The sequence below is a fragment of the Tursiops truncatus genome, chromosome 15, assembly GCF_011762595.2.
Source record: "Tursiops truncatus isolate mTurTru1 chromosome 15, mTurTru1.mat.Y, whole genome shotgun sequence".
NCBI lineage: Eukaryota > Metazoa > Chordata > Mammalia > Artiodactyla > Delphinidae > Tursiops > Tursiops truncatus.
The window spans coordinates 16,710,127-16,736,874 of NC_047048.1; the positions used below are offsets into that span (position 1 = coordinate 16,710,127).

The following is a 26,748-nucleotide window of genomic DNA, read 5'->3' on the forward strand; positions in this document are numbered from 1 at the left end:
TTTTCCTCATCTGTAAAATGAGGTTGGACTTGCTGTTCTCTGGGGTTTGTTTATTTCTCTCTTAAGATTCTGTGGTCCTCTTTTAGGAATTCTTGGTAGCATGCCTTGTGTTAAATGTGCTCACTAAGTATCTTTTGAGTTTAATTGACTAGGCATGCTGGTATAAACATTCATCCTCCTGGGATATGTACCTGGGAAAGAGAAGCAGATGGGATTGTGAAGAGAGCCTGTTCTTGGCTGTATTACACATTTATTTTAGGCAGTTTCTTGCAGAATAACTATTTTTATCATTTGCTTCTTTGGCTGTCTAATTAAAGCCTTCGGACTAGAATATAAATAAGTAAGTGTATAAGCTATATGTATTTTAGCTCTTAGTGGGATGTGGTTCTTGTCCAACCAGCAGATGCAAAATTTTTAATGTCTAGGCTATGTATTATCCTTTTTCAGAAACAGTGTGAGATAATAAATCTGGCATCTGAGAGAGTAACATAATCCTTTCCTTCTTATTGTACTCTTTTGTCACTTTTTCTTTCCTCTTTGACCAGCTAGCTTGGAGCAGTGAGGAGCAAGGTGGAGAGTACCAATCCAACAGATGAGATTTTTTAGTTGGAAAAATTCCAATTGGACAGAAATCTTGCAAAGAAGGAGTAGTACCAAGAACACTCTTACACTTTTAGCCCAAACTCACCTATTGTTAACATTTTGCCATGATTGCTTTTATTATCTGCACTTCCTCTCTATGTATATTTATGCACATACATACATATACACACACACGATATTTTCTGAATCATTTGAGAGTAAGTTGCCTACATCATGGTCCATTGCCCCTAGATAGTATATTTCCTAATAGGGATATTCTCTTACATAACCATAGTGCAGTTGTCAACTTTAATTAATTTAACATTGATTCAGTACTTTTATCTGATCTACCATCTGTATTCCAGTTTTGTCAGTTGGCCCAGTATGTCCTTTATAGCATTTTTTCCCTCCAGTACAGGATCTAGTCTAGAATCAGGAATGACAGTTATTTGTCATGACTCTGTAGTTTTCTTTAGATTTGCTGGAAAATTTTGAAACCAGGGCACCTGTCCATTCGTAGCTAATTGGTGCCTCTTGTTATTATAGCTTGTCTAGTAGTGGGTGGATTGGTTTTTCCCAGCATAAAACACACTGTCCTCTGTGTACAAGATGTTTCCTCTAATTGGTCCCCATAGGGACCGAATATACTGCTTTGGCTTTCTCACTACCATAGTGGGACCCATTGGGCTTTCTGGCCCAGATGACTGGCAGTCATCCTGCTCCTGACTCCTGGTCCTCAGCAGTAAACAGATCCTTTTGTTCATGGAAGGGACGGAGAATCTGACTGGGCACTTTCTGCAAACCCAAGAAATACTGGGGGTGGGAGGGGCGGGAATGTCTTGTAGTTGATCACCTTTATAGTAGTTTTAGACTAAAGCAGATAGGTGCCTTTTAATGATTAGAGTTATGTTTAGATACAGCCACAGTATACGTTTTAATCAAATATTAAGTATCTGCATGATGACATCATTCAAAGTTACGTCTGTAGTTACTCTCAAAGGGCAAATATTGCTCAGATTTAAGCTGTAGGTGAGACAACCAGGAGCCTTTCGAGGCACACGTATAACTTTAGTGGTTAGTTCCAGTCATGTGTTCGTAGAGTTGTGGTAAGTGCATCTGCCCCGGCCTTGCTTTCCTGGAACATGGTGTGGCTCTCCATGTCTTTCCTTCAGTAGAAAATATATATATATATTTTTTTGCGGTACGCGGGCCTCTCGCTGTTGTGGCCTCTCCCGTTGCGGAGCACAGGCTCCGGACGCGCAGGCTCAGCGGCCATGGCTCACGGGCCCAGCCCCTTCGCGGCATGTGGGATCTTCCCGGACCGGGGCACGAACCCATGTCCCCTGCATCGGCAGGCAGACTCTCAACCACTGCGCCACCAGGGAAGCCCAGTAGAAAATATTTTTTTTCCTTGCAACTTTTGTATATAACTTTTATATTTTTTAATTTTAAATTAAAAAAATTACTTTATTTATTTTTATTTTTGGCTGTGTTGTGTCTTTGTTGCTGCACGCGGGCTTTCTCTAACTGAGGCAAGCAGGGGCTACTCTTTGTTGCGGTGCGCGGGCTTCTCATTGCGGTGGCTTCTCTTGTTGCGGAGCATGGGCTGTAGGAGTTCAGGCTTCAGTAGTTGCAGCACTCTGGCTCAGTAGTGGTGGCTCTCAGGCTCTAGAGCGCAGGCTCAGTAGTTGCGGCGCACGGACTTAGTTGCTCTGCGGCACGTGGGATCTTCCCGGACCAGGGCTCGAACCCGTGTCCTCTGCATTGGCAGGTGGATTCTTTTTTTTTTTTAACATCTTTATTGGAGTATAATTGCTTTACAATGGTGTGTTAGTGTCTGCTGTATAACAAAGTGAATCAGCTATACATATACATATATCCCCATATCTCCTCCCTCTTGCGTCTCCTTCCCACCCTCCCTATCCCACCCCTCTAGGTGGACACAAAGCACCGAGCTGATCTCCCTGTGCTATGCGGTTGCTTCCCACAACTATCTGTTTTACATTTGGTAGTGTATATATATCCATGCCACTCTCTTACTTCGTCCCAGCTTAACCTTCCTGGCAGCCGGATTCTTAACCACTGCGCCACCAGGGAAGCCCGGTATATAACTTTTAGAGTTAATTACTTCACTGTGTATCTGTACCCTTTGTCTCCCCTCTGTCTTTGGTGGAAGCATTCAACACCCCCAGGGTGACTGCACTTCTGAGTGTCAGACTTTGAAGATTCAACTGGTTTTACCAATTTGCTTTCAGAGAAATAAAGTGAGAGTTCTACTTCATCATGGTGTGTTTAGTTTGTTTTTTAAAAGGACAGTATCTGCAGGTTGAGACACAAAGAGCAGTGATGGGAAAGGTGGGAAGAAGACTTGTTCTGCGTATTCTTCTCCTGCCTGGGGCTTCCTTGGTGCGCTTCTTAGCATTTTGAGCTGACTGCAGGAGGGGATGGATAGATGTCACATTGATTCCCATTGTGTGTTATTTTAAGCTTAGTATTTCATCTCTACTTATATGCAGGCCTAAAGGCCAAAGAGATTTTTTTCCCTTGTCTGTTTTCTTTGCAGTGGTGAAGGGTATAGGGAAGAATGAGAGTGTTCTTTTGAGAGTTTAGGCATCCATGGTAATCCTGTTAGCTCCCAGAGTTTATATGAGATTGAATTTCTTTGCTAATGGTGTCTGTTGTAACACACCAGGTATGTTTTGCATACTTTTTATTTTTAACCTTGGTCAGCAGTTAGTATAGAATCACTTTTCTCAGAAACGTTCTTTATGTATAAGTAAATAGAGTAGTAAAACTGTTCTAGATATGCCACGGGAGTATTTGAGTTGGAACTCCGCTATGCTCGCCGTCATTTTTTTAGGTTTACTATCAAGGAAGCATGAACCTGAATACAGAAGGCTCATGTGATTCACCTCCTTGAAGGATAGACAAAACGTGGCTCCTGGCAAAAAGCTTGATAAAAACCTTCTTTAAAAAAATAGTCATTTTGGGCTTCCCAGGTGGCACAGTGGTTGAGAGTCCGCCTGCCGATGCAGGGGACATGGGTTCGTGCCCCAGTCCGGGAAGATCCCACATGCCACGGAGCGGCTGGGCCCGTGAGCCATGGCCGCTGGGCCTGCGCTTCCGGAGCCTGTGCTCCACAACAAGAGAGGCCACAGCAGTGAGAGACCCGCGTACCACAAAAAAAAAAAAGTCATTTTTTCCCCAGTATCTATTTTATAAAAAGTTTATGTGTTAGAGAGGGGTGTTATAGAGGCAATTAGGTAAAACATTACAGATTTAATCAGGATTTGAGAAAACTGTCATCTAGGTGTCTTAACAAACAAAGCACCATATTACCCATCATCAGTCTCAGTGTTTTTAAGATAAATTATTAGCAGTCTCCTGGTTTTCAAAACGTATTCATTGAGTGCTTGTGAGCAAAGGTCATTCTGATCAGAGCTCTTGTGTGTGTGTGGCACGCGGGCCTCTCACTGTTGTGGCCTCTCCCATTGCGAAGCACAGGTTCCGGACGCGCAGGCTCAGCAGCCATGGCTCACGGGCTCAGCCGCTCTGCGGCATGTGGGATCCTCCCAGACTGGGGCACGAACCCGCGTCCCCTGCATCGGCAGGCGGACTCTCAACCACTGCGCCACCAGGGAAGCCCTGATCAGAGCTCTTAAAGGGGGAAATTTAAACAGAGTCATATGTATCTTGAATTCGGAGGGAATTACCATTATTCCTGAGAAAATAAAACTGATACTAACAGTCTACTTGTTCCTTTTACTCTCCTGAATTTGGTCTGTAAAATATTTGAGTACCAGTCCATACTGGACGTTACAGGAAGTACAAACATATTAGGCAGAATCTCTTTCCAGACAGTTTATGTTCTGGTTAGAGAGGCCTAATATCTATGAATTATTAATAGTTACAGATACGACTTTCAACTCTTACTTTATTCCTGGCATTAGGTTTACTACATGCCTTACATAGATTATTTTATGTAATCCTCAGAACAACCCCGTGTGTTAGTTTCTCTTACCCCCAGTTTTGCACAAGAGGAGAAAGAGTAATAGGTTACATAACTAGGCCAAGGTGCATTCTGATTCGAACCCAAGGAACCTGACACCAGAGCCTGTGCTCTTTCATTGTGCCATTCCGAAATGAGCAGAGAACAGTGCCATGGGCAAAATTCTGTGATACCGATTACAAGAAAAGACAAAAGATGAAAACAAGGAGGGGATCTGCACTGTAAACTTCGTAAGAAATTTCATGAAGGTTGAACTATGAATTGCAGACCCAGGAGCAAATGCAGGATGGGAATAGACATTTGTTCTGAGACCATGAGTATTCAGAGTGGAGTGATGGCTTCCTGTGGTGAGTAATGGTGAATCAGGCATGCTTTCCTTCTTTCTTCTTAGTAAACTCTGCATTCTTCAAATCCCAATGTATATTATCATCTCTGTGAAGCTTTCTTGTCTCCCTCAGACAGAGTTAGTTCTGTTTAGGCTCCTAAAGCCATTTATATATATGTCATTACTATAGGATGTAGACCATCACATTCTACGTTTTTATTCATAGGTTCTACCCTTCTTCCCCGCCCCCCCCACCCCCCATGCCATCTCCAGTTCTTTGAAGTCAAGGACAGTCTTACTCATCCTGGTATCTCAAGGACCTAATGCAGTATCAGTTACTTAGTGAATATTGAGTTTATTTGTTGAGTGGATAGCTGAGTGTCTCAGTTGGACCAGATTCAAAGCCTCTTTAAAGCTAGGTTTAGAATAATTGGGGCAGAAAATGGATATTTAGGAGTATTTATCTGGTAGTGAAGTACAGATTGGATTGGAATTGGGAAAGCTGACATCAGGACGACTAGGTAAAAGAAGTTACAGCAATCTAGGCAGGGGGTGATTAGGGCCTGGTAGAAGTGGTATTGAGGGAAAAGTCAAAGAAGATTTCAAATTATGTGGCCCTTGCCCTTCTTGCCAATTTTTCTTATAATTTATTAGGTGATTGTGAGTCTTGGTTGACTTAGTAGTTCCTTAATAAATGAGTCAGTCGTACAGCATAGTCTCTGAACTGCTGGACCATGAGCAGTGCAATAAAAATGCAGATAAAGTCAAGGCAGGCATAGTTGAAAGCTCCACTTGGCAGATTTTAACTCTTTTTGGAACACAAAAGAGTTTTTAGATATATACATAGGTCTCCGAGAGTGTATGTATTCTGAGCCACTTTTAATTCATCATCCTAAGGATTTTAATTTGCTGTTGAGGTGAGCCCAGGGGAAGCATAGACTTATGGGATTATAATACTTTCTGTTGTCACCCTTGGAGCTTTGAAGACAAATCGGTGATGATTCCTAGGAATCCAGGAGTCTCATGCTCAGACTTCACCTGTAGGCCTCCCAACTGCTCTTAATAATTGTGCTAATAGAGGAAAAACACAATTTCTGAAATCAGAGTCTGCAAATACCAACCTGAATGTTAAAAATAAGTATAACATTAAGTTTCAAAAATTGTGTATATGTACTTACAGAAAAGTGCACAGTCATCCTGGTGTAACTTTCAGATCAAGAAAACATAATATTACTAGCATCCCAGAATCCCTCCTCTGCAGAGGTTAATAACCACTATTCTGATTATAACACCATGGATTTGTTTTGCTTGTTTTTAAAAATTAATATAAGACGAATAATGAAGGATGTGTTTTGGCCTCTTTAATTCAACATTGTGAAATTCATCCATGTTGTTGTATGAAGCAATATTCATTCATTCTTTTTGTTTTTAAAATTTATTTATTTTTGGCTGTGTTGGGTCTTCATTGCTGCGTGCGGGGTTTCTCTAGTTGGTGGTGAGCGCGGTCTACTCTTTGTTGTGGTGCTCAGGCTTCTCACTGCTGTGGCTTCTCTTGTTGCAGAGCGCGGGCTCTAGGCGCACGGGCTTCAGTAATCACGGCACGTGGGCTCAGTGGTTGTGGCGCACGGCCTTAGTTGCTTCGCAGCATGTGGGATCGTCCCGGACCAGGACTCGAACCCGTGTCCCCTACATTGGCAGGCGGATTCTTAACCACTGCGCTACTTACGGAAGTACCTGTTCATTCATTCTTGTTGTCTTATAATATCTTCCTGATGAATAAGCTACAACTTATTTGTCCATTCCACTGGTGATGTACATTTGGGTTCTTTAGACTTTTTGGATATTATGGATAATGGTGCTGTGAATATCTGTGTACGTTTTGTGGGGTATCCAAATTTCTGTTGGATATATTGTCAAGGAGTAGAATTACAGGATCATAAAGTATGCATATGTTCATTTTCCAAAATGGTTATACCAGTTTATAGACCCACCAGCAGCAGTGTGTGCATGTCCCAGTTGCTCAGCATACTCACCAATACTTGTTACTGTCTTTTAAATTTTAGCCATTCTGGAAAAAAAAAAAAATTTAGCCATTCTGGTAGATTTGTAGCACTGTCTTGTTTTTAATTTACATTTCTGTGATGACTGATGAGGTTGAGCACTTGTTTTATGTATCGGCTTTTTGGATATCCTCTTTAATAACTATTTGCCTGTTGAAAAAATTGAGTCATTTATCTTTTCCTTATTGATCTGTAGAAGTTATTTTATACTCTGATAGGAGTTCTCTGTTATCCATATTGGTGATATCTTTTCCCATTTCATGGCTTTCTTTTACACTCTCTTCATTGTGCCATCTGATGAATATTCCGATTTATCAATCTTTTCCTTTATGTTTAGTGTTTCCAAGAATTTTTTCCCTACCCCGGGGTCATGAGGATGATCTGTATTATCTTCTAGAAGTTTTATTGTTTTACTGCTTACATTTTATGTCTGTCACGTAACTGAAATTTTTTGTGTGTGTGAATGTGCCTCGCTTGGTTTTAAGCTAACCTTGTCTTTTAGTTCTGCAAGATCTGGGTCTTAAATCCCAAGTCCAAGATGGGAAGCAGTCAGGTGTCTCTGAATCCTGAATGTTGTTCATCAGTTAATCAGAGCATTGCTTGAATAGCCTTTGGGAATTGAATTGAAACCTCTCTTCCTACCACACCATGACACTTTTTTTTTTAAATGTCTTTGTCCTTTTATAACTTGAAAGTGCAGTCTGTATGGAATATTCCCATGTATTGATACTTACTTGCCACTAATTTTTTTTATAAATTTATTTTTTATTTTTGGTCTTCTTTGCTGTGCGTGGGCTTTCCCTAGCTGCGGCGAGTGGGGGCTACTCTTTGTTGGGGTGCACGGGCTTCTCATTGCAGTGGCTTCTCTTGTTGTGGAGCATGGGCTCTAGGCACGCGGGCTTCAGTAGGCCACTAATTTCTTAACCCACTGCCGTCTGGATTCTGGCTTCACCACCTGCTTAAAACAGCTAGCAAAGGGTCCAGTGCCCTTCTTGCCAAATGGGGCTAATTCTCCAATATCCTTCAACCATTTGCAGGTCTTGAACATATCCTTTATGTCTTTTATTTTTATTTTTATTTTTTGTGGTACGCGGGCCTCTCACTGCCGTGGCCTCTCCCGTTGCAGAGCACAGGCTCCGCACGCGCAGGCTCAGTGGCCATAGCTCACGGGCCCAGCCGCTCCGTGGCATGTGGGATCTTCCCTGACCGGGGCACGAACCCGTGTCCCCTGTCCCCTGCATCGGCAGGCGGACTCTCAACCACTGCTCCACCAGGGAAGCCCTCCTTTATGTCCTTATAGCTCTGTTCTGATTGTATGATCCTGGAAAAGTCTCACCCTTCTTTTCTTCTCCTCAAGATAGTTTTGTTTTGAAATCCAGTTAGAAAAAAGCGCCACTGGATAATGTTTGGGACAAAGCCCTTAAGCCTGAAGGCATGAATCTCCAGTTTCAAAGTAGGCCTGACCACTTTTGTTGTTTTGCTTTGGTCTGTTTTCATTTGGTATCTGAGACCAAATAAAAATGATAACAGCCATAACTGTGAATTAGATAACCTCGTGGAGTTTACCTATCAGTTTTACATGGAGCATTTCATTTGATCCTCTTAACACCCCATGGGGTAGGTATTCCTGTTGCAGTTATCGAAATGATTGAAAATGCAAACAGCATGTTATTTTTTCTTGCTGAGAAACACCTGGTGTGCCACTGGATTATTAGGTTTTAGAGTTTCCTTTTTCGTATAACCATCATTTACAAAATCAGGTGAGACTATCATCCTGTGATTTTTGTGGATACTTTTGTCTTTCCACTTTCTTTGGGAATGTTAGCTAGGGTTGGAGCTGGGAGGGGTGAGGTTGATGGGACTGGGAATGGAGATAGGGTTGGATTCTCTGGGGAGTCAGAGACTTGCTTTCAGCAGGCTTTGATGTATGGCCTGTAATTGTCAAGTTCACAAACTTCTGCCTCAAGAACCCATATGAAATAAACCTTGACAGTTGATTGCTTGAATGTGATAAGCTCAGGTTTTTTCCAGGATCTACTCTAAAATGATTCATTGCAAGAATAAGTTGTGGAGAGACTTACTTCCCTGGCGGTCCAGTGATTAAGACTCCACGCTTCCACTGCAGGGGACCCCGGTTCAATCCCTGGTCAGGGAATTATGTATCCCACATGCTGCACATCACGGGCAAAAAAAAAAAAAGAATAAGTTATGTAGCAGGTGTGACTTGAAGATGTATCATTAGTGTTCAGGAACCTATTTTAGCTCCAGAAAAACTATAGATTTATTTTGACTAAATAGCTGATTTTGGTTCGAGAAATATGTCTTGATTTATGTTTATTTCTTTGCCAATAAGTTACTTTAACATAGGAGATTTTCCTTTGATTCTTTTAAATCTTCCCTCAAACATTTTTAAAAATTGTTTTTTCAAATGAAATGGTACACCAAGTTGATTAATGAAGCAGACCGAAGCATTTTTTTATTTATACAAATTCATTTTGAAATATGAATTTATAACACTTAGCAAATCTGTCACTGAGAACAGTGAGGCTGTTTTTTTTTTTTTTTTTTTTTTTTTTCTCAGTGAGGCTGTTTTGATCAACACAAAAACTTGAAACAGGTTAAAGAGGATTGCAGTCCTATTTTTGTTCCACATTCCGGTTATTTCTGCATTAAAAAGCTTAACTTGCAATCCAAGGGTATTTTTTAGTTGAACTGATATATTGGTTTGAAAAAAGAGCAGAGGGCTAATATTTATCATAAAATTCAGACCAGAAAGTCCCTCATGACTTCCCTGGTGGTGCAGTGGTTAAGAATCCGCCTGTCAATGCAGGGGACATGGGTTCGAGCCCTGGTCCGAGAAGATCCCACATGCCGCAGAGTAACTAAGCCCGTGCACCACAACTACTGAGCCTGCGCTCCAGAGCCCGTGAGCCACAACTGCTGAGCCCACGTGCCACAACTACTGAAGCCCATGCACCACGTGCCACACCTACTGAAGCCTGTGCTCCACAACAAGAGAAGCCACTGCAATGAGAAGGCCGCGCATTGCAACGAAGAGTAGCCCCGCTCGCCTCAACTAGAGAAAGCCCACGTGCAGCAACAAAGCCCCAATGCAGCCAAAATTAATTAATTAATTAATTAAAAAAAAAAAAAGAGTAGACCCCGCTCACTGCAACTAGAGAAAGCCCGCGCACAGCAATGAAGACCCAATGCAGCCAAAAATAAATAAATAAAAGTAAATAAATAAATAAAAAAGTCCCTCAAACTCACAAGTGCTAGAACTATTAAACAATAATTCATCACTCAACATGTCAGAGTTCAGCTGTCATTGCACAGCTGTCACCATGACTGCAGCATGGGAGCGACAGCCGTGCCTGGCACTGCTTGAACGTGGCCCCCCGTGTGCTGTCTAGTGTGCTAACATGTGCTGGTTGATGTAGGTGGGCTGGTGCAAGCCTGATTCAGCCTCTGTAATTAGTGCCAGTCCCAAGAAGTGCTCGTTGATCCACAGAAATGGCCCAAGTTCCTCAGTGTCCTCAAAAGCCCATTACCAAGTGGAGGCCCCTGGTAATATTACAGCTTGATACGTGATACATTTGAGTGTGGGCTTATTTTATTTATTTATTTTTAAAATAAATTTATTTTCGGCTGCATTGGGTCTTTGTTGCAGCGCACGGGCTCTAGGCGTGTGGGCTTCAGTAGTTGTGGCACATGGGCTCTAGAGCTCAGGCTCAGAAGTGTGGTGCACGGGCTTAGTTGCTCCACAGCATGTGAGATCTGCCCGGACCAGGGATTGAACCCGTGTCCCCTGCATTGGCAGGCGGATTCTTAACCACTGTACCACCAGCGAAGTCCCTGTGAGCTTGTTTCAAAATACAGTTTTAATAGTCAGCTCTCACTCTAGGGGCAGTGGAGAGGATATAGGGAAGGTGGGTGGGAAGAAGGAAATTAGGAGATGATTAAGAAATCAAAACTGCTGTTGGCTTCTGATCATGTCTAGGTAATTATTGCCAGTGAGGATTCGAGAGGGGCCTGCGAACGCTCACCTTGTTGCAGACTGGTTATGTGAAGGAGTGTTGACTCAAGTTCATTGCTGCACCTGATGTCCCCTCCTTCAGTGAGAGAAGAGGAAGTGGGTTTGGGGCTCCGTATGGAAAAGGGAGAGGATGAGCCTTAGGGGGCTTAGGGTCCCTCTCCTCTTATTCTCCGCCTGAGTGGTTCTGCTGAGAGTCTGGCTCTCTGTGGGCCTGAGCGTGGGAGGTACTGTCTCATTTTGAGTCCTTGCTCTGCTTGGCTCTTAGCTGCACCTTAATCTCTGTTGACTGCTCATGTGAGATTGAGAGTTGAGTGGATGTTTGGCTCCTGAAGTCCCTTCAGAAAGCCCCAGGAATCCATGCAGCAGTTTGACTACAGTTGCTCTGAATTAGAATATGGCTAACTATTCAGACATGGGGCAAATAACGTTGACGGATAGTCTATAGGGCACCCTAACCTTTCTGAATCTCTTCATTCTGCCTATTCAGTCAGAGCCAGGGGCTGTTAATTTGCTTTCAGTATGTTTCAAGAATTAAATTTTAAATTATTTGCTCTCTTTTCCTTAGCATAAATAATTGAAAATCGATAGCACGGTAGCATGAATTTATAGAGTATACTAAAACTTTGGGTTTTGAGTCAGCTGGGAAATTCCTTGCAGTTTTTCTGGCTTATATCATGTATTTGAAGAATGTTGAACCAAGATGTTTTGAGGAAGTAAATTACTGTGGCTGTTGAATGTGACCTGGAAGGAACTGAGGAACAGTAGAACTGAAAATACAGCTACTGATTTTTTTTGTTTGTTTTTTTTCAAATTTCTTTGTTAGGCATCTGAAGAAGCCTCTCTCAGGGCACTGGAAAGTCTGATGACAGAGTTTTTCCACGACTGTACAACCAATGAAAGAAAACGTGAGATAGGTAAGTGAAATGTTGAGTAGTTAAGAGTCGTTTATAACGAAAAGGCCCCAATGGGGAGGAAGGAGTTGGTAGCCTTGATGTTGGCAGCCTGGTCAAGCCTGCATGTTTCCCCTTGAATTCTGGCTCCTTTTGCTCCAGTCCTGCTGGTTGGTGGCTGGTGAGGTCTACAAACCTAGCTGCAAGGGCTGTAGTCGGTAGAGCCCACTATAATCCATAGTGATGGATTTTCTTTCCTTTGGCCATGTGTGGAAACCCCTACCCCTGCTTTGCTCTTAATTTTAGCAATGTTAAACTTTTATAAGATGTCTGTGACTTAATTTAAAGAAAAAACTCGTGAAAGCATTAAAACAAACATGTTTTTGGTGTGTAGAGGTCTATCCTGAACCTCATCTAGTGCCCAGAGATCCTTTAACGGGTGTATCCTTTGGGGCCTTCTTGCTTTTTCCTTATTGCCACTGTTATCGCTCTCATTCTGCAAGTTTTGTTGAATAAAGGCTTCAAACAACAGAGAGATGTAGGTGTAATTTCAGGTCTTCTGGGAACCTTGGCACCTTCTAGAACCTCTTTTTGAATTTTATACTCACTGACATGCACAATATTCATTAAAGCATACTGTAAACTAGAAGGTTTATTTAAGTTGTGAGATCTCTGCTTCAGGGACATGCTGCACTGAAGTCCTAGAGTAATCTTTTTCTCTCTCTGAGTCCTCACTTAAGCCCTGAACTTGACGATGAAAAATGTTTTTCTTGATCCAGACCTCGAGGCTTTCCCCTGTGTGTCTGGCTGCTCTGTACTGACCTTCATTGCTTTCACTTCCTTGGAGGCTTTTTTCTGTGTCTCCGGGTCTCTGCAGAGCCATTTCTCTGTCGCACGTGGCTTCTCTAAGTCATGTTAGCCAGCTCAGTGTTATGGCTGACTTCTGCCCTTGGGCCAAAGCTTGATTAGCGTTTGGATTTTCAGGTGGCTAGTAGACCTTTGGCTGCAGCCCATTTTCCCTTGCATCCTTTGAGTATCACATTAGCTCCCGGTGGATGTAGCTTCTTATCTCTTAATTTTAAATGTGGTGGTCTCTTGTGGGCCTGCCCTGTATATGCCTTCTTTTCTGAGGGACTGTGCTGTAGGGAACCAGAGAGTTTATAAACAGGGGATACTGATGGAAGCTGAGCCCAGTAGATGATCAGGCATCTGGCTTAGAAGATCCCCTCTGCTTGCTTCCCTAGGTTCTCTCTTATTACTCAGTTGGGCTGACCCACCTCTTGCCCCCAGAGTGAGCCTCTTGTTACTTTTATGCTACCAAAGTACCTCATAGTAAAAGTATCAGTGGTGATTTTTACCAAAGGAGGTGAAGGATCTTTCCCTTATATCTAATTTCTCCATAGTCCTGTTTTAAGCTTATAATTGATATGCTTTTTGTTTTTCTCTTTAAGTTTTGGATTGCAAAGCTAATGTTGTTCACCTCAGTGTTCATGAATTAAAAGTGGAAGCTTTTTAACATATTTTTATTCTAATCTGATTTTTTAAATAGTTTTAAATAACCAGATGCTACAGAAGTCTAATTTAAATGCCGGCTAAGGAGAATCCGGGGGTTTGGTAGTAGGCGTGCCTTAGTTCTTTTTGTACCTAGTCTCCATAGCTTTATTTGAGTGTGTGGGCTGGAACCACTTCTTGCTTCTTTTTTGATGTCTTAGGATAAACTAAAGTCTTTCCTAGCTAGGTGGGAGAAAGGAGGGAGACCTTTTATTATAGAGGCTCCACCCATCCTCCACCAAAAGTGCTCTAGAGATAGAGCTGTTAGCAGGGAGCCTCAAGAGACAGTCTGGTCATTTTTAAAAGTGGTGAAGGCTGAAGCATCAAAGAGGAGCAGTGATTTGCTTGGGATCAGACTCAGTGAATTAGTGGCAAAGTCTAGAACAGAGTCCAGCGTTCCTCATTTCCAGCCAGAGATCACTCTCTGGTTGGACTTCACCTCTGGGAGTCATAGAAACTTTTGCTTAATTATAAGAACACATCATCAGCTTCCTTTATGGGATTTATAATGAGACTGCCTTGGTGCACTTAGCCTGCGTTGTAGGGCACTGGCAGAGCGGTGACTTTAGGGTTAGAACGGGCTGCAGTGCTTGCTGCTTTTCCAAGGGCTTCCTAGAATCTCTCAGGGTTGTTGCCTTTGTATTTTTACCCACTCTGTGTTATATTTTATGACCAGCGCAGCAGGTCAAGGTGACTAAGGGGCAGCATGTCCAGAAACACGGTGATAGACTCTTAATGCTTGCTGTTTGTCCAGCAGCCTCAGGAGGAAGAAAACCACTTCTAACTGATTTGAGGTGCCCAGGGTGGTTCCTGGCAACTCCCATGACTGCCGCTCTTGTTTGCCGACTCCTGGGTGATATTTTAAAATAAAACCAACTCAGATGAAGGGAGTTAGCCATCTTGAATTCTCTTGCATTTTTTCCAATCCTGCATTTATAAGATTAGTCTTAATTTTTTCTTTTCCTGCTTTTCTGGCCATCATTTTGTGTGTGTGTGTGTGTATAAGTGTGTAAGAACAGTGTTGAGTGAGTGGTGAGGAGATAACATCTAGCTGTACCCCAGAGGAAGTAAGTTACCGGTTGGCCATCATTTGTAAGGTAAAAATGATACTCTTCTATCTGTCTGTCTACACATTAGATTAAGAATTTCAGCAGTGAAAGTTTCTCTACCTAAAATAGTGCCCATAAAAAAAAAAGGTGTCCGTAGCTAGGTTATTGTTATTTGGGTGTCAGCGTTCATGGTCACCTCAGAGTCAGAAAAATATTGTATGCTTTGTCCTTTCTATCTTGAAGAATCAGCTGGGTTTTGTAGTTGGTTTTGATGTCATTACATTATGTAGAAGAGGTGTGTTTTAAAAAAAAAAAATAGTAAAACAGCCAGCCTTGTATTAATTTTGTGTATTTTCATAGCCTTCTCTTGTTGCTATTTAACTTTTCCAGAGGAACTTCTTAATAACTTTGCTCAGCAAATAGGAGCCTGGAGATTCTGCCTGTATTTTCTCTCCAGCACTAGGAATGACTATGTAATGATGTACAGTTTAACGGTTTTTGAGGTAAGTTGTCAGATACTTTTATACTATTCTGAAGAGTATTTCTTAGTCACATTGCCTTGTTATTGGCACTAGACTTTAGTTTTGATGTGTACATGGCTGGGAAATAGTGGTAACCCATCTCAGGGGCTTCTTCCCCATATACTGCCTTTGTCAAGATGTCAGGTTTTCCAGGGCACCTTTCCATCTTCAGCACCAAAAGGTAAGATAGGTGAGGTCGGGAGGTCGTTTGTGGTAACATGTAACTTTTCCTTCCATGTTATCATTTAAAAGAGAAAGATGATTAAAGAAAAACAGTTGGGAGGAGGGATGATACCCATTAAAAATCTTCATTTATTTCAACTCTCTTCCAATCATTGCCTTCCTGTGCACACTTTTTTTCAAAAAACCTAATTATAATCATATTGCTCGTTTCATTTTGCATTCTGTTTTTCCCCCCCACTTAACCTTTATATTATATTTCTATAAGTGGTTGTACCATTATTCACCAAGCCATTCTCTTATTCTTACATTAAAGTTGTTTCTGTCATTATTCTTTGGTGGAGACAATGGTGTTATAGAAAGTTTTTGCACCTACACCTTTTTGTTTCTGTTAAATCATGTAGCTGTTAAATTATGTTCCTAGGAATGGGATTATTGTATCATAAAATTTGAATATTTTATTATTCTCATTGCCAAATTGCTCCAAACCTTTGTTTAAAAGCAGAGTTTCTTGTTTGAGGGAGATAGCTACTGTTGGATGAAAACCAGTTTGTTTTGTGTATAGATTGTTAACTTACAAGATGTATACTTGTTTTTCAGAATCTGATCAATAAAATGTGGCTTGGGGTCCCATCTCAGGATAAGATGGAAATCCGTAGCTGCCTGCCCAAACTCCTCTTGGCTCACCACAAAACCTTACCTTACTTCATCCGGAACAAGCTCTGCAAAGTGATTGTTGACATTGGCCGTCAAGATTGGCCCATGTTCTACCATGACTTTTTTACTAACATTTTACAGGTAAGGAGATAACCTATGGAAACTTTATCTTGTAAGTAATTTGTTTGAAGAAGTGATTATTTTCTTGTCTTGAAGAGGATTTTTAAGATGAGCATTTTGGAACTGCAGTGGTGAGGTCATTGTGGGGTGGATTATCTCATTCACTTAACCTTGTGTTCCTGAGACGTGTTGTACCTTGGTGCAGTGGAGAAGGTGGGGGATGGGAACCCCAATCACTTTGTTAACTTCTTGTGAAATTTTGTCCAGCAAGTATTTGAAAGCCTGTTAGGTACCGTGCCAGGTGTTGGGTGCCAGGATGAGGCCTTTGATAGTTATAGTTTAGTGGGGAGAAAGCGATGGAAATAATAATTACCCAACAATATGTTAATGACTGTAGCGAAGTATTGTGCCAAGTGCAGTGAGGACACGGCATTTAGACTCAAGGAGCTGAGGTGTTTTCAGTGTTGCTGGTGATGAGATGTGAGGTGGTGGCTTGAGTGGTAGAGTGAGAGGCTAGGCTGATGGACAGGGCCAGAGCAGGGAGGGCTTTGCGTTTGCAGGGGGCATCAGTGTTTAATTCATAGTCCTTACTCGAGAACTAATGAAAAGTTTGGAGAAGGGAGACAACGTGGCCACATGTTTATGTTGGAGTGACGACTTCGGCAGCAGTTTGGAGTCTGGATTGCAGAGGGGTGAGGCCGGAGCGAAGGAGGCCTGGAAGGCTGCTGCTGGAGAAGTCTGAGTGAGCCCAGGGGCCTGAGCCAAGCCGGGGCTTACCTGCTGGACAGCAGCGAGGCACGGAGGCGGCTTTGGGCAGGGACTAGGCTGTAGGGAGGAGGGAAGGAGGAAGCTAGAATGCCTTCCAAGTTCCTGGCTCAGATGGCAGATTTTCTAGGCCATCTGAGGAAATGGGGTTGGGTAGAAGATGGTGAATTCAGTTTGGCAGAAAATGCATTTAAGATTTGCGTGTTCCTTCTGTGCACGTCTGGTGAGACATTAGGAAATGTGGATCTGGGGTTCAGGATTTGGAAGTCATCAGGGAATAGGGGGGACCTAAAAGCCAAGAGGGCGATGCTTTTGTTCATTTGATTCCTGTGATAAAGTTGGAAATGTTTATATTATCGAGGCAGTCTGGGTATGTAGGAAATGGGTATTATGTACAGATTATAGAAATAAAATTCTTTGAAAATTGGTTATAGTCTTAGTGACGGCAGAATCTTCCAGAACAATACCCTTTTCTAATGTTCTGCTTGCTCTCCCTGCAAACCGTTTGAATGATGCAGCAATTTAAAAAATTCAGCATCCATATTGCTTCTTTTGGATCACCTCTCAAGGTGGTCCAGAAGTTCTTCCTTCAATATTATTTTGTTTTGTATGGTGATTCATTTATCTAGAGATTTGTTGAATTGTTATTGTAAAGGAGATTCATGCATTTATTCCATAAACTATTTGTTGAATACCAGCCATGTACTAATAACTAGGTACGTTGGGGGATATAGTAATGAACAAATAGCTGCCTTCATGGAGCTTATAATACCAAGGGGGAGGCATCAGTAAACAATAAGCAAATAAATTCTTTCAGGTAGGTATAAGTATTGTGAGAAAACTAAATCTAGGGTGAGGAGGAGTGAATATCAGAGGTGTTATTTAGATGGGACGATCATGGAAGCCTTTTCTGAGAAGCAGACTCTTGAGCAGAAACTGAGTGGAAGTGATGGAGTGAGCCATGTGGGCTTCCAGGGGAACAGTGTTGTAGGCAAAGGGAGTAACAGTGGAAAGAACCCGAGGAATGGCAAGGAGGTGGGGAGCCTGCAGTGGTGGGTTAGGAGGCCAGAGGCTTTGCTGGCTCTCTCTGACACGCTTCCTTTCACTCCAAGTTGAAAAGCAGTTGTGGTAAGTCTCCATGGCTCTCTGAGAGGGAGCGAGGAAGTCCATGGAGATGGAAAGAACCAGGAAGGTGGGGGGGTCTGAGTGGATTCCATCCTGGGTTGGTCAGTGGTGTGTCTTGTGTGAAGCAGCAGTGGAATGTGAGCCAGACAGAGAGCTGAGTCTTGTCGGCAACAGTGAGGAGAAGCCATGTTTTCGCCCAGCTGGGATCATTTCCTTCGGTGAAAAGCAGACATTTCTTGTCTGCCCATCAAGTATGATTAATGATGATAAATGAGAATTTGGAAGAGCATTTTTAGGTGAGGTGCTCATGGAGATTTCAGAAGGGTAGCTGTCTTCCTCTCTTGCCCACCACCTCCCGCTTTCCACCCTTCAGAAATGACTCCTTTCACCCCATGCAGCCTTCATGACTTTGAAACACCCCGTAGTGGAAGGGGCACTGGACTGGGAGGCAGTGGGTTTGGGGTCTGTGTCCATTTTTGTCACAGATCACCTTGATTTTAGTAACTCCTATGTGAGCCTCCATTTCCTTCTGTGTACAACGAGAGGATTGGACTAAGTGATCTTTAAAATTCTTTCCAGTTGTATTATTCCCCGCTTCTTATTCATGCATGAGAACCAGTCAGTGGCATGAAAGCCATGTCAAGAATGATTGGTGCTAAATTGCTGACATTTCTGATAATGATAATAAAATCTTTTCTTTAGGCATTGGTAAACAAGACCAGACTGGTTCTGGAATCAACTTCACAATTATATGATCTGTTGATTAAACCATCTGAAAGGTTTTTTTTGGCTTAGTTCCATTATGGCCTGCGGTCTGGGGTGCATAGCCTTTTTTTTTTTAATTCTGTAACATTTGGCCTGGGGCATCTGTGCAGTTTATGCCAGAATTATGATGACTGTCATACCAGGCAAAGAGGGGTTGATTTGGGGCCCAGAAAGATACCTGCAATTCTGTGTGTTGGTATAGCCTTTCTAGGCCACTGGAGAAGGAATCATTGAAGTGAGAACCGACCCCTGTTCTCCCCACCTCCCCCAGCCGCCTGCACTAGCACATACATCACACCTTTCTAGAGTCTGTTCTTCAGAGTCCTGGAATCTGCTGAGCTGGACTTCTGGTCACATTGTGCCTGGGGCCAGATACTTAAGGGGCAAGCATCGAAAAGAAGCATAGAAAGAATTTTGATGTTTCTTCTCTGATTGGCTGGTATGATAAAAATTTCTGAAGCTAACACTAAGCACCTGAAATTGATTTGCAACCTGAAGGTGCTTATTCTGTATTAAAATAAATTGCAGAGATTACCTATGTCATGAGCTTTAATTATGTATGTGAAGATGGTGAAAGGAAACACTCTTTTAATAAAAAGCTTTCTGGAAACAAAGCTAGTGAGAAGGAAAATTACACATTTTATCAGGCTGTTCTTTCAAGTAAAGAATAATTTTCAGCCAGCTTCTTGTCTGACTCTTCCCTTCTCCCAAATGATGAGAGAAAGGAGGACCTTTAAGATACATTTTCCATACTCTAGGGATTTTTTATTTCTGGAGAGCACAGAAGCATTTCATATGTACAGGAAAGTATTGCCCAGTGGACTATTTGGTAATGAGTCATTCCCAGCTGAGAGAGTAAGAATGAGGTCTTGGGGAAAAATAGAGACAAAAGGGGTGGAAGAGAAAGAAGGAAATGAAAGGGGAGAAGTAATAGAAATCTTTTAAAATACAGATTGATAATCCAAAGGTGTCTGAGTGAAAAGGGATGCTTATAAAGTTCTATTCACGTTATCATGTAAAGAAAAATTGTTAGAGGAGGGATTTCCTGTTTCTCCCCTACTGCATTATCTGAATTTTAAGTCGATGTTAGAAATAGCCCGAACTTGTAGCAAATGAAGAGAAAACTTGTGGAGGATGTACTTGAAGTGTTAGCTGATTTAATAGAGAGCATTTTCAACACACTATTGCTTGCTGCTGAGGGCAGTTGAATTTCTCTTTAAGTTCTCAATATTGAGTCCTGCTCTTCGGGGATGTGCTTTTCCTTGGTCTGCAATGGGAAGAGTTGTTTTCAAGGACAGGAAAGTGCCCTGTGTTTTTTGAAGTGGAGAATATCCTTTCTATCTGGGTGTAGTTCCTGACCTCCTCTTCCCTAAGGCTTATATTTTATAGATTGAGTAAATAAAAAACTTATTTTTATCAGGGAATGAACTACATTTAAAGTTAACTATGATTAAAGAAAATGGTCAAGTTTTTCAATTTGTTTGCTCTTTCATAGATTGTAGCATATAACCCAGTAGGATTTTAATGGTACCTTGATTACTTTTACCGTTTCTGGAAACTAAAAAATAAATGCTTTGAATATATTGAAATTGATAAGAAAGGTATAAGTAGTGTTATGCTGTTGAAAGTGTACCTTTTTTTGTCTCTTGTTTAAGGAAACTTTCCTATGGCATAGTGGATATTGCAGGTGATAGAAAAAGTACCTTAATTTGCTACGTAGGTATTTGCAAAGTCCACCGTATCAGTATCATAGTTTAATGACGTGTATGTGTGTTTCTGCTCTGCCACATGTTTAATCTTGAACTCTTACGAAGCATTCAAAGCTTGGAACTGTAAACTTGATTTAACACCTGAATGTTGGAAAGATATCACAAATTGGTTTACACATACCTTAATCACTAATATAGTAACCTGGGCAGAGTAACCAAGGCTCTGTTGGGAGTATGGACATGTATAAAAATTGTCATGTTAGGTGTAAAAGAGCATTGCTTTCTTGTTGTTTTTAAGTTCATGGTGTTATTTAGAATTCTGTCTTTAAAATAAGATGAGAATATATTTTGAATGGTTAAAAAGGTACAAAGTGTACTCAGTCATTTTTCTAAAGGTTTGATTTATGTAGCCTGTTCATGTAAGATTAAACACACAGAGGTACAGTTGACATTCTGTATCCACAGAATTTGAACCCTCCTGTATGAGGGCTGACCACACGACACCATTGAATATAAGGGACTTGAGCATCCTTGGATTTTGGTATCCACGGGGGTCCTGGGAACACCCCCCCCCCCCCACGGATACCGAGGGACGACTGTACTTCATAGGTTCACCATTTGTCAGTCTTCTTTGTACCTTAATTAGCCAGGCACTCTGCTCAGAAACTTACTTTTTCCTGGCAGTTGATCCAGTCCCCTGTGACAACTCCCCTCGGGCTGATCATGTTGAAGACAACTTCAGAAGAGCTGGCTTGTCCCCGTGAGGACCTCAGCGTGGCTCGGAAGGAGGAGTTGCGAAAGCTGCTGCTGGAACAGGTGCAGACAGTGCTTGGGCTACTGACAGGTGAGCAGCTGGGTGGCACCAGAAGGCAGAGGCCTGCCTGCAGATGCCCGGAGTGCAGGCCCTGGCACTCAGAATTTTTGAGCAGTTGCCTTAGCTGTTACTGAGACCGAACGTAAAAACACAAAGAATGTGGTGCCGTATTCCCAGCACCTAGCCCAGTATCTAGCACACGGTAGGGTCTCAAAAAATGCTTGTAATTTATTTTCCTTTTAAAGTCTTTATTTTGTCGTCACTATAGCCATGATTAATGTGGTATAGACAGGGTCATAGGAATGTGATTGAAATGCTGATTACTGCATTCTGAGTAAGGTGGGTGGCAGGCACTTTATTTAAGATGATTTGAATTTAAATCAGGAGAAGTTGGAGGAGGAGGAGGAAGATGTGAACATTTCGAATTCTGAGTAAGGAAGTGAGACCAGGTGTGGAGTCAGCACCCTGTGCGCCAGGTTGTAGTTGTATATAGCGTTTGCTTCGTCATCTGGTCTGTTGTGTTAGAGCCTCGTGACTATGAGTGAAGAGTAAGAATAAACAGAAAGCAAACTGCAGAATGAGACAGGAGGGTAGGAAGAGAACGGAGCCCCTGTGTCTCGAGGGAGACAGGGCAAGGGCCGTGCCCGCTGTGCTGTCAGTGGAGCTGCTGGTTCTGGGCGGTGTTGGGCCACAAGGCTGAGCCGCGCGCTGGAGGGAATGTTGTAGGGACCAGAAGGGTTTCTGTCTCCAGCTCTGCTACTCAGGCTGCTTCTTGGATATCTAGGGACTTTTTTTTTTTTTTTCCTGCATGTGTTACAAAAGCAGTCGTCATGAGGTGGGCACTTAAAATTGGTTATAAGAGTGTTTTGATTAAAAGTAAACTTGTCATTTACCACCCCCCCATCCTCCCCCAAATCCCTGGGGGAAACCCAAACCTCAGAGCATTTATTCATTCAAAGCATATTCATTGACATCCACAATTAGATGTTAAATTTCTGGAGTTAGGGACCATGTCTGATATCTCTGTGTCCTACTTTTGCAGACACTAAAATTTTTTGAATTGAGATATAATTCACATATCATAAAATCTACCATTTTAAAGTGTAGCAGCTCAGTGGTTTTTAGTATAGTCACAAGCTTGTGCTACTATCACATTGTCTAATTCCAGAACATTTTCATCACCCCAACCTCTGGCAACCATTAGTGTATTATCTGTCTCTGGTTTTTCCTATTTGGACTTTTCATAAAAATAGAATCATAGAATATGTGACCTTTTGTGTCTAGCTTCTTTTACTTAACATGATATTTTCAGTGTTTTCCATGTTATAATATTAAATATTTTGAGAACAGAATATTTATAAAAGCTTTTATGATCATCTTATATACCAGGTTCTGTAAGGAGATATAAAGAGGAATAAAACATAATCCCTGCCCTCTAGTAAGGTATACTCTAGTACGGGAGAAAGACAATGTGTTAAGAGTTATGGTAGAGGTATGTTTTTATGTGCAGGCAAAACTGAGCAGGGAAAACTTCCTGGAGGAGGTGACAGCTGAGTGGAATTCTGAGAGACAGACAGGTAGCAGTTAGTTAGTCTGGTGAAAGGTCAAGTTGGATTGGAAGGGGGAGAGCAGTTCAGAGGTTAAGAAGGAGAACACATGAGAAAGGAACAGCTAGTAAATAGTGCAGTGTGATGAAGCCTGCGTGTGGGGTGGGGGTGAGGCCGGACAGGGAGAGCAGAGGCCAGATGCTGAGATTGTGCGGATGGTACTGTTGACTGGTGAGGAGCATGAGAATATTAGTGGCAGGTTTGTGGGGGAAGATAAATTGAGTTTGGAATATCCAAGTGGTGGTGTCCAGAAAAAGCAGTTAGACATAGAGACAGTTGTTTAAATACTGATTCTTGATCAAATATATCAATACATTGTTTTTCTAAATCTGATTTTTATATGTTAGGTTTTTTTTTTTTTTTTGCTGTTTTGTAATTTGTCTTTTTTTTTTAACATCTTTATTGGGGTATAATTGCTTTACAATGGTGTGTTAGTTTCTGCTTTATAACAAAGTGAATCAGTCATACATAAACATATGTTCCCATATGTCTTCCCTGTTGCGTCTATATGTTAGGTTTTATTTCTCTCTTAAACTCAGTTTCTCCTTTCTTGGTAGGTATCTTGGAGACTGTCTGGGACAAACACAGCGTGACTGCTGCCACCCCACCACCATCCCCAACCTCAGGAGAAAGTGGTATGGTCTGCACCACACATTGTGTTCCTCTTTTTAAATTCAGTTGGGGGTCTCAGCAGGGTAGCAATTGCTTATCTATGCCAGACACAGATGCACATTCTTCCTTAATCTATTTTTGGCCTCTCTGCCCTTGTCTTCTGAGTAGCTGACTTTCTTAGTTCCTTGTAAGTACATGTACTTTCTAATATAATATTTCGAACAACATAGCTTGTTTCTTCCTTGCCCATCAGGAAGGTGGCACCTTCAGCTTATGACTGCTGTCCCTCCTGGCTTATTTTTCCCTTTTTCTCATATTTCATGGCTGTATTGCTCATGCTGAGGTTGGTATGAGCCTGTGGGCGTGATGGGTCTGCTTTGCAGTCATGCAGGGGTCAGGTCATAGGAGGTGGGTGGCAGCCCGAAGGAGGGGACGTGGGCATGTGGAGTGCTTCTTCCTCATGGGCTCAGGGAAAAGTCATCTTGGCCTGGACAGATTGGGAACCAGTGTGCAGTAATCAGCATTGACTTTACAAAAGTTCGGATTTATTTGATCAAGTGTGGGCATATTTACAGTGGCCATTAAATAGTTTACTGGTGGCTAGTTATTGTCCATAGTTATATTAATATCTGTTTCAAAAGTCAGAGTGCAGTTCACCTAAAAATGGCTACTTTCAAGGATGGATGGAAAGAGGAAATTGTGTCTGAGCAGGAACTTTTCACTTCTAAATGGCTTCTGTTTACGTTAAATGGTCACAAATTCTTTTCAAGTAGAGTACATCCTGTGAAATGACACATACTACTTCCTCTACTGTAAAGGTTGATGTGGCTAATGAGAAGTGTTTCCTCATCTTTCTCCTTTACCTCAAGGAAATAGGCTGTTGAAATCAGACATCTCTGAGCCCTAGCTGTTTCATGTAGCCTGTTGTTAATATGTGGAAGTTGAAATTCTTGCAGAGTTGCTGTAGAATTGAAAATACATCATGAAGTTTTGAGGACTGCTTACAGTTTACTAATTTATTTCAATTCTATTTATCATACTTGGATTAAAAACTGTTAGTCATTTGTCATACTTCTTAGGTTAAAAACTATTACAGAGTTCTAGAGTATATTAAAAGCCTACAGGAAATTGAACTTTATTTGTATTTGGTGGCAAACCTTCATTTTCAAAGTGGATATTTGAGGTGACTTAGCAGATTTATATTTTGCAATATTTGAATGATTAAAGAAAAAATTGCAAAGATGCAGAGATTTGATTTTTGAGTATACACCTTGGAATCTCTTGCAGTTTGGCTGATCTTAAAATTTGTCATCTCAGGAATTCCCTGGTGGTCCAATGGTTAGGACTCCGTGCTCTCACTGCGGAGGGCCCGGGTTCAATCCCTGGTGGGGGAACTAGAATCCCACAGGCCGTGTGGTGTGGCCAAAAAAAAAAATTTGTCATCTCATTTCAATAGTAGTTTGCAAAAATTGGTTCTTTTGATAGTTGAATACTATCTTAGTATCCAGGTTAAGTGAGCAGCAGCAGTTTACTTTAGTAAAACTTGTTTTTCTGACATCGTTTTCCAGTACCAAAAGTTGTGAGTTTTAGTTGGCTTCTTTCAGGTACATGTTCTGAGCTAACTCAGTTGATACTTTGATAGACTTATATCCTGGAGGCCAGGTTGGAGAATATTAGATAATACAAATCAAAAATAAATGCTTGACTCTTTCATGTTTTGCCTAGGTTTTGTTTATGAGGTTAGGGGAAATAAAATAAGAACTCAGTTGACATTCCATACAAACAAAACCTAAAAATATGATGAGTGCTTTTTGAGAGTTGCCTCTTAGACACTATTAAAATTTTTGAAGTCTTGAATTTTAGTGTTTGAGAAAAAGCAGAATAAATTGAAACTGGTGGGGGGGTGGACTAGGGAGTTAAATAAGCTTTTAAGTTGGTACGCTTCCTCTTTTAAAAAAAAATTGCATGTTCACTTGTTAACTCTCTTTGTGAGAGTTGTGAGTGAAGTCATCAGATCTTGCTTCACTGTATGGGCAAAAATGCTAATGATTTAATCAACATTTATTTTGATGCTTTTGCTCAACTGCCTTTGTGCCCTTAAGACACCAAGTTAAGTGGTAAAATGTCTAGAAAATTCTTTAGCTCTCTTGACTGTGAGTTCAGTTTTATGGAGGAAATTCTGAGAAACCATAGGGCCCAGTGAATAAACTCAGATAATTCCTAAACATACCCCATCAGCAGTCCCTGCCAGACTCTCACTGCCCTGCCCAGCTACCCATCAGACTTGGCCCCGTGGGCTTTTGGTCTCTTTTCTCATATGTTTTCTTGTAATGTCATTTTCTGTCTGATCACTTTCAAAGAATAAAACCCAGGGACTAGTCCCTCTGACAACTGCTCTAACAGTCTGGTTATAGAAAAAATTTTGACAGGTGTGTGTAGTTCATTTCTCAGAATAGTTCCCCAAATTATTGCCTCATCTCTTAAACTCACCTCACTAGACCAGAATCCTGTGAAATTGATGATGGTTTTCTCTCTTATTTACAAAAAGGAAGCTGGGGTTCATGGCGGGTAACTTGCCAGAGGTCACATCACCAGTGAGGGGTGGGACAGTGACGTGAACCCATCATTCCCAGTCGAGGTGCACTGTCTTTCTTCTAAGTTTGCTGTCTCGGTCACTCTCACCATTTCTGCCTGCCTCCTCCTTCCCCTGGTTGAGTCCTGGCTCGCTGCTTACTTGGTTTACCTTCTCTGACCTTGGATGTCCTCTCTGTAGAAGAGCAGCTCTGCTCTGAGGAGTGAGTGAGGGGAGGTGTGGATGTACCGTCTGTATGCCGTGGTGCGGCTTCCTTCTTTGCTCGTGCAGCCTCAGCCCTCTTCCTTAGTTACTCTCCTCTTGTCCTTGCTTCTTTTTGCTTGGAAAATGGGAAAAAATGTGAACAAAACGAAATTACATAAATACTGTAGTTCTGAGCTAGCTTTGTTCTGTAATAAAAATTAAGGGGCCATATCGGTCTTGCACACATGGTATTTAGTTTTAAATATAGATGTGTATATATACTGGCGATGGAAAGTTTTTTAGGGTGAAGATGTCTTAGCCCTAATTGATTACGACCAGTTTACGCCTTCTGGTTTTTTCCCAAACTCTTTATAAGATGCACATGTTCGTGTACTTGCAGATCTTTTCACCTGTAGAAAAATGGGACTTTGGATCACAACTCTTTTGATCTTGTTTCCTCCTCCCAAGGGTTCCTTAAAAAGAGTTTCTCCCCATTTTACTGGACTGAGGCTACAGTTAGGTCGGAGGTTCTTAGTTGGGGTGATTTAGCCCTGCAGGGGATATTTGGCAATGTGGAGAAACTTCTTGGTTAACA

General features: G+C 41.7%; 1 protein-coding gene across 7 annotated transcripts in view; it reads left to right on the forward strand.

Moving 5' to 3' along the window:
* The window catches only part of XPO6 (exportin 6), a 122,248-nt gene that overhangs the window by 23,046 nt on the left and 72,454 nt on the right, over nucleotides 1-26,748 (forward strand). For 5 of the 7 annotated variants that reach the window (XM_019921790.2, XM_073792178.1, XM_019921789.3 and 2 more), the window contains exons 2-7: nucleotides 6,478-6,646; nucleotides 11,836-11,926; nucleotides 14,893-15,005; nucleotides 15,804-16,001; nucleotides 21,029-21,188; nucleotides 23,323-23,400. In XM_019921790.2, coding sequence (XP_019777349.2) covers nucleotides 6,563-6,646; nucleotides 11,836-11,926; nucleotides 14,893-15,005; nucleotides 15,804-16,001; nucleotides 21,029-21,188; nucleotides 23,323-23,400 — 724 coding nt within the window. In that variant the 5' untranslated portion in view covers nucleotides 6,478-6,562. The remainder of the gene's footprint in view (nucleotides 1-6,477; nucleotides 6,647-11,835; nucleotides 11,927-14,892; nucleotides 15,006-15,803; nucleotides 16,002-21,028; nucleotides 21,189-23,322; nucleotides 23,401-26,748) is intronic. The other 2 variants (XM_073792179.1, XM_019921788.3) reach the window with 2 other exon arrangements.